The sequence below is a fragment of the Penicillium griseofulvum genome (assembly GCF_001561935.1).
Source record: "Penicillium griseofulvum strain PG3 chromosome Unknown contig_79, whole genome shotgun sequence".
Taxonomy (NCBI): Eukaryota; Fungi; Ascomycota; class Eurotiomycetes; order Eurotiales; family Aspergillaceae; genus Penicillium; species Penicillium griseofulvum.
The window spans coordinates 112,217-125,005 of record NW_024467420.1 but is presented as its reverse complement, the minus strand read 5'-3'; the positions used below and the strand labels follow the sequence as shown (position 1 = coordinate 125,005).

At 51.7% G+C, this 12,789-nt stretch overlaps 4 protein-coding genes across 4 annotated transcripts; 3 read left to right on the top strand and 1 right to left on the bottom strand.

The window, feature by feature from the left end:
* Positions 1 to 594, bottom strand: PGRI_000360 (DJ-1/PfpI family protein; the record flags this gene model as incomplete). The annotated part of the gene is made up of 1 exon (XM_040787749.1): positions 1 to 594. One exon carries the CDS (start codon positions 592 to 594, stop codon positions 1 to 3), a length of 594 nt encoding a protein of 197 aa, XP_040651521.1.
* Positions 595 to 2,432: 1,838 nt separating this feature from the next.
* PGRI_000350 (uncharacterized protein) lies at positions 2,433 to 5,015 on the top strand (the record flags this gene model as incomplete). Its single annotated transcript, XM_040787748.1, has 1 exon — positions 2,433 to 5,015. The coding sequence occupies one exon, from the start codon at positions 2,433 to 2,435 to the stop codon at positions 5,013 to 5,015; it is 2,583 nt and encodes an 860-aa protein (XP_040651520.1).
* Positions 5,016 to 5,576: 561 nt separating this feature from the next.
* On the top strand, positions 5,577 to 8,621 carry PGRI_000340 (uncharacterized protein; the record flags this gene model as incomplete). The annotated part of the gene is made up of 1 exon (XM_040787747.1): positions 5,577 to 8,621. One exon carries the CDS (start codon positions 5,577 to 5,579, stop codon positions 8,619 to 8,621), a length of 3,045 nt encoding a protein of 1,014 aa, XP_040651519.1.
* Positions 8,622 to 9,395: 774 nt separating this feature from the next.
* On the top strand, positions 9,396 to 12,743 carry kgd1 (alpha-ketoglutarate dehydrogenase KGD1; the record flags this gene model as incomplete). Its single annotated transcript, XM_040787746.1, has 3 exons — positions 9,396 to 9,617; positions 9,731 to 11,775; positions 11,831 to 12,743. The coding sequence occupies 3 exons, from the start codon at positions 9,396 to 9,398 to the stop codon at positions 12,741 to 12,743; spliced, it is 3,180 nt and encodes a 1,059-aa protein (XP_040651518.1).
* Between the last annotated feature and the right edge of the window lie 46 nt (positions 12,744 to 12,789).

Below are 12,789 nucleotides of genomic sequence, written 5' to 3'. Positions count from 1 at the left end.
TCAAATGCCAGACAGTTCGGCGAACGGATCGTGACTAGGGTCCTCATGTCGAGTATATTCGATGGTATTCGAGCTATGCCTCGCCACCTCGCTCCCATACATCTCTTCAATCCAGGCAAGAATAAGATCAATGCCAGCACTAATCCCCGAGGGAGACCACACATTACCATCAACGACCCATCTCGCACGATGAACCCAATGAACATCCACCGCCAAGGTCGTAACCTCAGCCCAGGCCATCTTATTCGTTGTGGCTCGTTTCCCAACTAGAACACCAGCTCGCGCCGCAAGCCCCGAGCCAGTACACACGGTAACGAGATATTTCAATTGGGGATATACATCTCGGATGTAAGAGATCGCGTCTACGATTGCTGGGCTTGAGCCGCGCGTGCCCAGGCCATCTGGAATGAGAAGCAGATCTAGAGAAGGTGCGTCTAAGAAGGTGTGGGTTGGGACCACGCTTTGACCTATGGCGTTGGCGCATGTCGGTGGTTTTGTTGTCACTGGCTCTAGAGTCGAGGATAAAAGTGCCAAGGTCACATTGTAGCTCTGCGAGAGGATGTTGAAGCAGTCCATTGGGCCGAATACATCCATGGATTGGAAGCCTGGGAATAGCACTACGCCCATACGGAGAGGGGTGGCTTTGCCTTGTGATTCTGGACACTCAATCTGTTAATATGTGGAATACGTGCTGGAAGTGAGGGTCATACCAGACATATCGTTTGTAGTTTCAATGCTACTAGGAATAATGTATAAGCCCTTCTACATGTCGTTGAAGGTTTAATTTCTTTCAAGATTTTCATTAAAACGGGCTGTTTGGTCTTCATATACACCAGGCGTTGAGTCACAACCTTGCGTCGGGTTTGAGCAGATTAGTGCATAAACCGAAATGGGTCCGATTTTATATAGAAACCTGTGAAAGTATTAAGAAAAATCATAGGAATTTGTACGGATGTATGTGATCTGCCGTCACTGCCGTTTACATACAAGATCAGATTATTTCCCCGAGGAACGGTGATTATCGAGCCACAAGTCAGAGATTAGATGAGCGGGGGCACCTATACCCGCTTGTTCTTATACTCCGTACTCAGATCTTGACCACCCAAGTTCTTCACCTCTTCGAAAATGGCCGTCGGTCCCTGGATCTCTATTGCGATAGGAATATCCATGAAAGACCAACCATGCTTGTTATTCCGATGCGAAAAAGGTCATCTAGCCCGCGACTCTGAGTGCGACCTGAGGGTGTGATGGAAACTGGGTAGGACAGCTCGAATTTCCTCTCCTAGGATTCCATGGCGGTCAATTTATATCGAGAATGGTGTTTCCCCCCTGCAATAACGGCCTAGACAGGCAGCTAGCAGATTACCCCTACCAATTCCAGGAAAAGCGAGATCTATTTGATGTCACCTACGGAGTACAATTTGTCAAATAGCGCCTCCCTGAGAAGCACGAAGCTAAAATTGGCGTTGCCAAGTGGTCCGCAAAGCGGGTACGCATGCAGGCATGGGATCGTTTAGATGCAGCTCGACACGTTGAGACTGGATATAAGGTGATCGGTCACGGTTTCCAGGAGAAGAACAGGAACTCCTTGTCGATTGCTAAAAATATGATCCCAAAATGCGGTCATCAAAAGTTCGGACTACCTTACAATTATTTGGATGGCAGTAAATCATTGCTCCTGTTAGGGTTGGATGAGTGTAAGGTGAGGTTCATGCAAGGTTATTATGGCTGGTATCGGCTATGTTAGGTCACGCGATCATGTCGAGTCTCAAGCACCAATCAATACGTTCTTATTAGTCAGGTTTCCGTAAAGGAAAGAAATCCAATGAAGCAAACAGTTGAGACTACGATATCTGTTGATGGCCTGATTGGTCGGGGGTTGTTACGCACTTCAGCTCAGACGCAGACTCGGTATTGCCTATCTGGGACTTTTTATGCATGTTAGCGGGGAGCTTGCAGGAAGGGAAGGCAAGAATGGCGAAAGTTCTGTCTATTCTAAAAGGGCTGTCTAAGACCTTATATACCTTGAGACGGATCACAGGAGTACGGAGACGGAGTCCGTACTCCTTTATATAGATATAGAATGCCAAGACCTCTAGAACAGAGTGGAGAGTCAAAGTAGCTTAGGGCGTAGAACAGAAATTGAGACATGAACGCAAAGACCCCCTTAAAGTGGCTTAGTGGCTTTAATTCCTTGATTTGGAGGAAATTACATCGTTATTATTAGCATAAGCATTATCATTTTTATTTGGCATTCCTGGGTTCAAATTATTGTACGACATCCAAAATTAGCCGGCCTTTTTCCTTTTTTTTTCTTCTCCCCTCCTGAATTTCTTTGTCTGGTATCCCTGTTGTTTCCGAATCCCTTTTGATTTTGAAATCTATCGATTAGGACTGGTCTGAATGGATAGTCGGTGACTAAGAACTATAATATGGCGTACAATGCCGTCGCTCAAGTCGACCACGAGGTGGCTTCTATTTCTTCCGGTTCTGCATCACCCAGCCCGTCGCCCGCTCACGGACATGAATTTGAGCAGCTGCCGCTTGATACTGATCACATCGGGGGAAGCCATCTGGAAATTGCCAAAACGGAAAATCCCAGCCTCGGTCAGTTAGGTTCCATGATCCGCTCCATGACTTCTACCAGCTACGATATGGTGGAGGACGATGACTATGACGCCGATCCTTCCCCCGAAGAGCGATCAAATAGCCTACGCATTGCACCACTCAATACAGCTGTCCCGCGACCTGCTTCTCCCGATCGACCCCTCCACAGCGCATGTAGTGAGGTTTCCGTACCTCTCAGTCACCCTACCCCGGATTTGCAGTCGATACAAGGAGCCTACAAAGGAAATGTAACGCGGTTGGAAGAGAGCGCGGAGCAGCTGAGCTCGTGCTCCGCCGACATTGAGAGCGAGATCCGTCGCATCGATCAAGAGCAAAAGCGGCGCTCAGTCAGTTCCGCGTCCAATTCAATCATTCACCGGAACGGTGCATTCTCCCCAGCAAGGACTATTTCCTCCGCCCATGGATCGAATGTGTCCCCCGCGCGTCAGCGCTCCGTTTCAGGGGCACGTCTGGCCCAGCTCTCGGAGCCTGCACACGAGGAACATCAACATGAAGTGGATGAATTTCCCGAGTTGCCTGATCTACCACCGCCACAGCCCCTTTTCAACACCCAAAACGAGTACTATTACGATCAATATTCTCCGCAGGGAGTTCCCACGGAGGCGGAGATGGAACGACGGGCCTCGGTCGCATCGAACGATACCTACCAACAGGCGCGGACACTGTTCACTGATTTCGATGGTGTCCATTTCACACCCATGGAACCAGGCCGTCAAGTTTCTTTAGAGCAGCCGCCACTCGCCCGCAAGCCGGAACATTACAAACACCCGCAAGTAGGAGAGAATATGGTGTTCTATCCCGCTCCTGTCCCACGTATGTTGAATCTGCCACCGAAGTTGTCACGCAAGGTAAACATTGAGCGGGATAAGCGTCGTACATATCTGGCAGGCGCTATCGCGGCCGAGGATAGAAAGTCAACTGCTGTGTTACCTAACGCCGATCAAAAAGATCCACGCGACAGTCATGGCGATAAACGCAAATCGACACTACCACCACATCTTCGTGCGAGTGTCTTTTTTGATCAACCGAGTACATCACTCCAGGTCGAAGTTAAGCAAGACTCTGCGGTTGCTACGTTAGAGAGCATTTTGGACGCCTCTGCAAATGCACCAGTTTCCGCTTTCACTGATCACCCTTACGCTGGTCATGTCGGCGCATTCATCTACAACAAATCAAAACGCAAAACCCTGACAAAAGATCCAGCAGGGCAAAAGACAAATCGTCTTTCGCGAGCCACTGGCCATCCTTATAGCACTGATAATGTAGACGAGCATGGGGACCCTATACCTTCGCGCCACGGGTCGGAAGCCGGGAATGACTCAGATAGAAATCATGATGACCGCGGTCATGAGCATGGGTCGGAAGGTACTTATACTGAAAGTGATGAGCAATCTGAAGAAGAGGACGAGGAAGAAGAATTGGATTATGTTGGTCCACCAAACACCCTCCTCGCCGAATTAGAGTTGCGGAAGCATGAATTGAAGCACCGACGCCGGACGGCGGTGCCTGTACCTTTCCAGGGTATGCGGACCACTTTGTTAGAAATGGATGAAATGGCCCAAAAGCAAAGTGACAAACGGCGACAGCGCCCCGTCGCTTTAGCTTGGGAAGCGCGGGACGAAGACGACGACGTTCCCCTGGCTATGTTGTACCCCGACAAAGCTAATGTCGAAAATGACGATCGACCTTTGGGGCTGATGGAGAAGCGGCAACAAGAAGAAAATGAACCTCTGAGCTCGCGCCGTGCTAGGCTGCGTGGTGAACCAGTTCCGCAGCCAGAGCAACGTCCTCCTACAGTGTATGGGCCCCCGGCACATGTTCCCGAGCCGGCCGCCGAGAGTGAGGATGAGACAGAGACAGAGACCCTCGCTGAGCGACTCCAACGGTTGAAGGGACATAACCGCTCAGAGAGCAAATTCGCCAGCGACTTGATGGCCGAAATCGATAGCAGGGCCGGAGTTGCGCCCAAAGACCAAGAAGTTCCCGGTCCTAGCGAGGAAGAAACACTCGCGCAGCGACGTAGCCGCCTTCAGAAAGAGGCTGCCGCCCAACTTGGGCCCCCAAAGAACCCGCGAATGCGCCGGAGTATGGCTGCGCTTACACAGGGTCGTCCTTCTCAACTTGCCCGCCAGTCGTCGTATGACGTTTTCAATCAGCGGCCTGTCACCATGTCCCAGTATGGAAACCGCATGTCCATGCAACAATTTCCACAAAGAGGATATCCGACACCTACCCCATACCCGCTGGCACAGCAATATGGATATCCTATGAACCCTCCAACGATGGGCATGAATGGCATGGGGTATGCTTCAAACATGACACAGCACCCTACGCCGGTCCAAACCGACCCCTACATGATCGACCGCTGGAGGCAAAGCATTCGTTGAAGGCGTCTATTGACTTTTTGCTTTATGTTTTGTTAGCATAGCATATGGTTTGTTTTGAGCGTGTCATTCTTTTTATATATTTTTCTCGAAGGATATCCATGTAGCATAGCTGTACGATTTATAGAGGACTTGCATTTATTTAGGCTTATTACCTCGATAAAATAGTCAAAATAAACGAAGCAAGTAGGGGTAAGAATGTGACGCGATATTGTAGACAGGCCTAGACACTACAGGAGGGCAAGATGGGTGTAACCTAACTTTTAGCCGCGCGTTACTTTGATCTTTTCTGTTTTATATAAATACATATGTAGACATATCTATGTAAATTTACTGTGGATTGTGGGATTACCCCTTCTTTTTGTTAAATCGAGTTTGATAAGCTTACAAAAGCTCAAGGCTCAAGAAGTCCACGGGTGGGTTCTTCATCCCCCCACGGTCCAGTTTGTATATGACAGCGTCTTTGTTCACCCCAGCACATGCAGTTGATAACTGCAATGGACTATTACGCCCTTTGTTAATCCTTGTGACCCAACTTGGCGTTGTGAGGGTAAATAAACAGCCATGCCACCGTCTACCGTCTTCTCGTACTGGCGCCGAGACCATCGGCGTTGGTCCGCATCGCCTGCTTCAATCCCCGCGCCCTCACCTGTCAAAGGGGCGAATGAAAGCCCGATTAGCAGCCCTCCCCAGCTCCCAGAGATTCCGGATACACCCACACTCACCACTACCTTCGACGGACGCCCCTCGCCCGATGGCCCCTCGAACGAGTCGCCGCTCGAGATCGATACTTCCAAGCTCAACATTAGCTCATCGGTCGCGCCGTTATCCTCTTCGCTCACTCTTGGTGTCCCATCGCCGGCATTTGAAAAAGAAAGTCGCCCTTATTCTAGCCCCGACTGCGGGGGAGAACAATTTACATCCCAGTCGAATAATTCTCAGCTGTCTGTGACGGGTTTACGGTCTGACCAAGCGGACACAGAGTCGGGCTTCAAACCAAGCTCACCATTTCGACGTTCATTTGGCAAACAGAGAAGATCACCAACTGCGGTAACTGGGTCAGGCCATTTCCGGTTCAGAAGCTCACCGGATGATTCGCCGGCGGATAAACAAACAATGCCGCAAAAGGATTTCAAAATGGATGCCAGCACAACTATCCGGCGCACCGGAGATCGTGATGTGTCTGTAGAACAAACACATCACAAGTCGGGAAAGGCGATGCTGCATCTCTTGAACCCGATGTCCCTCCTTGCGCGCAGGCGCTCCTCGCAGATGGTTAGCTCCCGGGCAGAAGATGTCAAAATCAAGAACCGGAATGTTCCTGCTATGCCAGATGACTATGATCCCAGAATTCGTGGAAACATTGTCCATGACTTCTCGGCACCCCGTCCTCGTCGCAATCTTTCGGCTACCAAGCAGGGTACACTCGTGAATGGGCAGGATACTTCACCACCACAAATACCCAGTCAACCTCGAGGTACCCATTGGAATGACCAGGCAAAACGGCACAGTGACCATTCGCCTGTTTTCAAGGAACATTTTGAGGAACAGAATGTTCTACAGGTGGAAAACAAGGGCTATCTTCAGTCTTCGCTTTTAACAGGTCCACCACAGCCTGCACATGACAGCTCATTACCGGTATTTGCACGGAACTTGCCTTCCCAAATACCAGAAGGAGCCGACCTATCTGAACAGAGTGAACCTAAGGCAGAGGAGCCTTCCCCAAGCCCACCTAAAGCTATCTCCCATGCCCATCCTCAGCACCCTCAAGATCAAGACACTATTCCAAATGTGCCCTTCAATCCCTCGGCCTTGCCTAGACATCTCAAGAGCAATGCCTCTCGATTCAGCTTCGACATGAGCGGAGTAGAATCATCTTCACAAGAGAAAATGCTGGAAGAGAAGCATAAAGCCAAGGAAGCTTCTCGCAGAATGGAGGATGGGTATTTCGATGACTTTGATGAGGACTTCGATGATGACATGATGGACGACCTAGATGGTCTGGAAGAAAAGATTCCGGGCGTTAATGCAGACGCCGATGATGACGATTTAGATGATTTCTCTGTTTCGCAAAACATCAGCGAGCCCAAGTCCTGGGCTATCCCGGGATTGTCACCCGTTGTTGGTAGCCCGATCACTGCTGCACCACTAGCCTCCACAGACTCCTCACACTTCACCTCTCATCTCTCCGAGACCACACAATTAGAAAATGGCCCAGGCCAACAAATACCAAGGGAACAACCCCCCCTAGGCTCCAGGACTGATGCAACGTCAACCCTTCTCCAGGCCCCGGTTACCAATCAAACACCCCAAATCCTTGACGACGATGATGATCTTTATTTTGATGACGGCGACTTCGGAGATCTTGCTGTTGACAACAACGAGGGTGGATTTGATGAATCTATATTTGATGATGTTAACAGTCATTTATACGAACGAAAACCAGTCGGTGCCCCTGCAGCACCTTTACCAACGGACAGTGCAGCCCCTGGCGGGGATGACTCTTCGACAGGAAAAGAAAGCCCTGTGGCAGAAAAGGGAGTCCAAGGACTGCAACACATGCCTAGTGTGGCCAGTGACTATCGCGTTACAGGATCGGTCAAGCGTGGTCCCCTCGGCGAGACAATACCAAATGTGGGCCCTGCCCGTGCCCATGGTGGTGTGCTCACAGAGCAAAATCTAGATATCTTGCACAATGCTCTAGCTTTCGCGGCCAATGAAGCATCATACAACGGGCGCTTTGAGCGCAAGTTCAGCACGAGCGAAGCATCACAGGGGCACGACAGCGTAGCACAAACATCGCAAACGATAGACTCACAACCGGGTCTGGTTTCTGATGATGGCCGGGTCAGCCAAGCTGCGGATGCCATGGCCTTCGAGGACGTCTTCGATGATCAGGTCTACCATGATCACTTCTACGATGACCACTTCTATGATGATAACGATGATTCGTACTTGGACGACGCAATCGTTGCTGCTGCTAATGCTGAAGCTCTTGAGAATGATGACGATGGCTTCTACGGCCAAGAGTTCGGCTTCTACGCACAAGCAGATGGCAACGGCGCTTCTGAGCTAATCAACGGTGGATACTTTGGTCCGAGACGGGTCGAAGGTATCACGCGGAACCACAGCAGCCGCGGCAAATTCCAGGAACCAAGCTTGACCCCTATCACTGAGCGAAGTGAATGGAGCACACGCAATTCTATGATCTCGGTCAAGGCCCACGGCGGTACCCATCCAAATTCAGCTCTAGCGAGCCCTGGGCTGGCACAGCTGGTTGACATGGGCAATCTCGACGATGACATGTCACTGAGCGCGCTCATGAAACTACGCCGGGGAGCCTGGGGTGGGAGCAACGGTAGCCTGCGCAGCAGTGCAGGCAGTCCACCACCACATACGATCTCACCCTCTCACCGTACAAGCCTGAATGGCGCCGAAGCAAGCCCAACAGTCTCTGAAGCGAGACCGTTTAGTCCTGATGAGGGGCTCTCGAACAGTGTCGGTTATTTCCATGATGATAACCACCCACGTACTACTTCAGCATTGTCGGGCCGGCCAGACTATGAAGAAATCCCAACCTCCGCACCTCAGCGACTCAATGTCTTGTAATATGGGGCGTGATTTCCTTATTTGGGTATAATGATCTATTATTTCTCTGCATATCAGGCCCTTTTTGTGATTTTTTTTTTCCCGCTTCGTCATGATTTCATGAATTATCCAATGTTCAATAGTTTAGATGTTAATATTAATACAGATCGTAATCTGGGGAGTGAAAACAATTTTAAATTAAACTAGATCTTCAAGGGAAAAAAAAGGCACTAGAGAGATCGATGATTAATAGTAATCCTTTTTAGTCCAATTGGGCCGAAAACTCCCGTATAAGGAGGCCGAGTACTTAGCCGGTTGAGAGAAAAAGTGGCTGTTGGGGGCGTTTCTTAGTGCCTTGTCCCCGGGCATCGGCTGTAAGTCGGGCTGAGTCAGCGCACCAGCCTCACTGCCGTGAGATCCGTCATTCTCGGCAGCTCTTCCAAGGTTCCTTTTGCGCTCTTCTTTCGCTTCATCTTTCCACATCTCCACACTTTGTTTTCTTATCTAGAGCGTTTTAGCTCTCTGATGAGTCCCGATTCTATACAGGTGCTACGGCAATACTAGTCGACACCTGTTCTGCGATTTAATTCGTACGTGTACTTAACGCCTCTTCCTTTCCTCCGTATTCCGGTTTGCTTGCTGCAGAACACCCTGGCAATATCAGGCTGACACTCTACACAGTGAATCAGACTATTTGACGTCCGATTTGGCCACAATCCCGAACTGTTGTCTTCCAATTCCCCTTTCCTCTAAATCGAAAACTTTATTGGACCTTCATCCAAGAAAAATCCCGCAATGTTCAGAAACACTGCTTTGAAGGCCACCAACAGCGGCATGCTGCGTGGTGCAACCTCTTCATCATGCCGGCGCTCATTCCACCTCGCCACAAGTGCTCGTAGCGCTTCAAAAAGCTCCGGTTTCAGCATGACCGCTCGTCGACCTCTTGCTGTTGTCGACCGTGCTTTCAACGGTGCTCGGTCCTACGCGGCCCCTGCGGAGGGCCAAAGTCAAGGAGTGGTAAGCAACAACAACCTTGATCGGTAGCGTTCCGATCCGGGTTCCCAATAATTGGAAAAAAATGAAAAAAATAAACGGGCATCGACTAACGCGACGGCGCGATTTCCATATAGGACCCCAACGATTCTTTCCTTACTGGTAGCACTGCCAACTACATCGATGAGATGTACATGGCTTGGAAGAACGATGCCTCGAGTGTTCACATCTCTTGGCAGACTTACTTCAAGAACATGGAGGAGGGCAAAATGCCTATCTCCCAGGCTTTCACCCCTCCCCCCACCCTCGTCCCCACCCCTACCGGCGGTGTTCCCCAGGACATGCCCGGCCAGGGACTCGCTGGTGGCGCTGACGTGACAAACCACTTGAAGGTTCAGTTGCTCTGCCGCGCCTACCAAGCCCGAGGTCACCACAAGGCCAAGATCGACCCTCTTGGCATTCGCGGAGAGGCCGAGGCCTTTGGCTACGACAAGCCCAAGGAGCTCGAGTTGGACCACTACGGTTTCACCGAGAGTGACTTGAACCAGGAGTTTGCCCTTGGACCCGGTATCTTGCCCCGTTTCATCACCGAGACCCGCAAGAAGATGACTCTGCGCGAGATCATTGCCGCCTGCGAGAAGATCTACTGTGGCTCCTATGGTGTTGAGTACATCCACATTCCGGACCGCAAGCCCTGCGAGTGGATCCGTGATCGCTTCGAGATCCCTCAGCCTTACAACTACTCGGTTGACGACAAGCGCCGCATTCTTGACCGTCTGATCTGGTCTTCCAGCTTTGAGGCTTTCCTCGCTACCAAGTTCCCCAACGACAAGCGTTTCGGTCTGGAGGGTTGCGAGACCCTTGTCCCCGGTATGAAGGCCCTGATCGATCGTAGCGTCGACTACGGCATCAAGGACATCGTCATTGGTATGCCTCACCGTGGCCGTCTTAATGTTCTGTCCAACGTTGTCCGCAAGCCCAATGAGTCCATCTTCAGTGAGTTCGCCGGTTCTGCTGAGCCTTCCGACGAGGGCTCCGGCGATGTCAAGTACCACTTGGGTATGAACTTCGAGCGCCCTACCCCCTCTGGTAAGCGGGTGCAGCTGTCTCTGGTTGCCAACCCATCTCACCTCGAGGCTGAGGATCCCGTTGTTCTTGGAAAGACCCGTGCCATCCAGCACTACAACAAGGATGAGACCAACTACGACACCGCCATGGGTGTTCTGCTGCACGGTGACGCTGCCTTTGCTGGCCAAGGTGTTGTTTACGAGACCATGGGATTCCACTCCCTTCCGGCCTACTCGACCGGTGGTACCATCCACCTTGTTGTGAACAACCAGATTGGTTTCACCACTGATCCCCGTTACTCCCGGTCTACCCCCTACTGTTCCGACATTGCCAAGTCCATCGACGCTCCCGTCTTCCACGTGAACGCCGACGATGTTGAGGCTGTCAACTATGTCTGCCAGGTCGCTGCTGACTGGCGTGCCGAGTTCAAGCGTGACGTGGTCATTGACATGGTCTGCTACCGTAAGCAGGGTCACAACGAGACTGATCAGCCTTCGTTCACCCAGCCCTTGATGTACAAGCGCATTGCCGAACAGAAGGCCCAGCTCGACAAGTACGTCGAGAAGCTGATTGCCGAGGGTACCTTCACCAAGGAGGACATCGACGAGCACAAGAAGTGGGTCTGGGGAATGCTCGGCGATAGCTTCGACCGCAGCAAGGACTACCAGCCCACCGGCAAGGAGTGGCTGACTTCCGCCTGGAACAACTTCAAGTCTCCTAAGGAGCTGGCCAATGAGGTTCTGCCTCACCTTCCCACCGCCGTTGGCGACAAGTCACTGAAGCACATTGCTGACAAGATCTCCGGTACCGGTGTTCCCGAGGGCTTCGAGCTCCACCGCAACCTTAAGCGTATTTTGAGCGGACGCAAGAAGGCTGTCGATGAGGGCAAGAACATCGATTGGGCTACCGCCGAGGCTCTCGCTTTCGGCTCGCTCGTTGACGAGGGTTACCATGTCCGTGTTTCCGGCCAAGATGTTGAGCGTGGTACCTTCTCTCAGCGCCACGCCGTCCTGCACGACCAGCAGACTGAGCGCACTTACACTCCTTTAAAGCACATCAGTGAAAAGCAGGGCAGCTTTGTCATCTCTAACTCCTCCCTGAGCGAGTTTGGTTGGTAAGTTCTTGAATTGAAACTCCCCGCGTAACAATGACCCTAACATACAATCTAGTCTCGGCTTCGAGTACGGTTACTCTCTGACCTCCCCCAACGCCCTTGTGATGTGGGAGGCTCAGTTCGGTGACTTCGCCAACAACGCTCAGTGTATCATTGATCAGTTCATCGCCTCCGGTGAATCCAAGTGGCTGCAGCGTTCCGGTCTGGTTGTGTCTCTGCCTCACGGTTATGACGGCCAGGGTCCTGAACACTCTTCCGGACGTATGGAGCGTTGGCTCCAGCTTTGCAACGAGGAGCCCCGTGTGTACCCCTCGGCTGACAAGCTGGACCGCCAGCACCAGGACTGCAACATGCAGATTGCCTGCATGACTACCCCTGCCAACCTGTTCCACATCCTCCGTCGCCAGATCCACCGCCAGTTCCGCAAGCCTCTGGTCATCTTCTTCTCCAAGTCTTTGCTCCGCCACCCCATTGCCCGCTCTGACATCGAGGCCCTGGATGGCGACTCCCACTTCCAGTGGATCATCCCCGATGAGGGTCACGGCACCGCCATCGACGCTCCCGAGAAGATCGAGCGTGTTATCCTGTGCTCCGGACAGGTCTACGCTGCCTTGCTCAAGCACCGCGAGGCTAATGGTATCCGCAACACTGCCATCACCCGTATTGAGCAGCTGCACCCCTTCCCTTGGGCCCAGCTGAAGGAGAACCTGGACAGCTACCCCAACGCTAAGGACATCGTCTGGTGCCAGGAGGAGCCTCTCAACGCCGGTGCCTGGTCCTACGCTCAGCCCCGTATCGAGAGCCTGCTGAACGCTACCGAGCACCACCACCGCCGTCATGTCCTGTACGCTGGTCGCGCTGGCAGCGCTTCCGTCGCTACTGGTCTCAAGGCTGTCCACCTCAAGGAGGAGCAGGAGCTCTTGGAGGACGCTTTCTCTATTCACCAGGATCACCTGAAGGGCGAGTAAACGCCTTCCTAGTGATTTGATTCGACTTCAGTTGATGAGATACTTG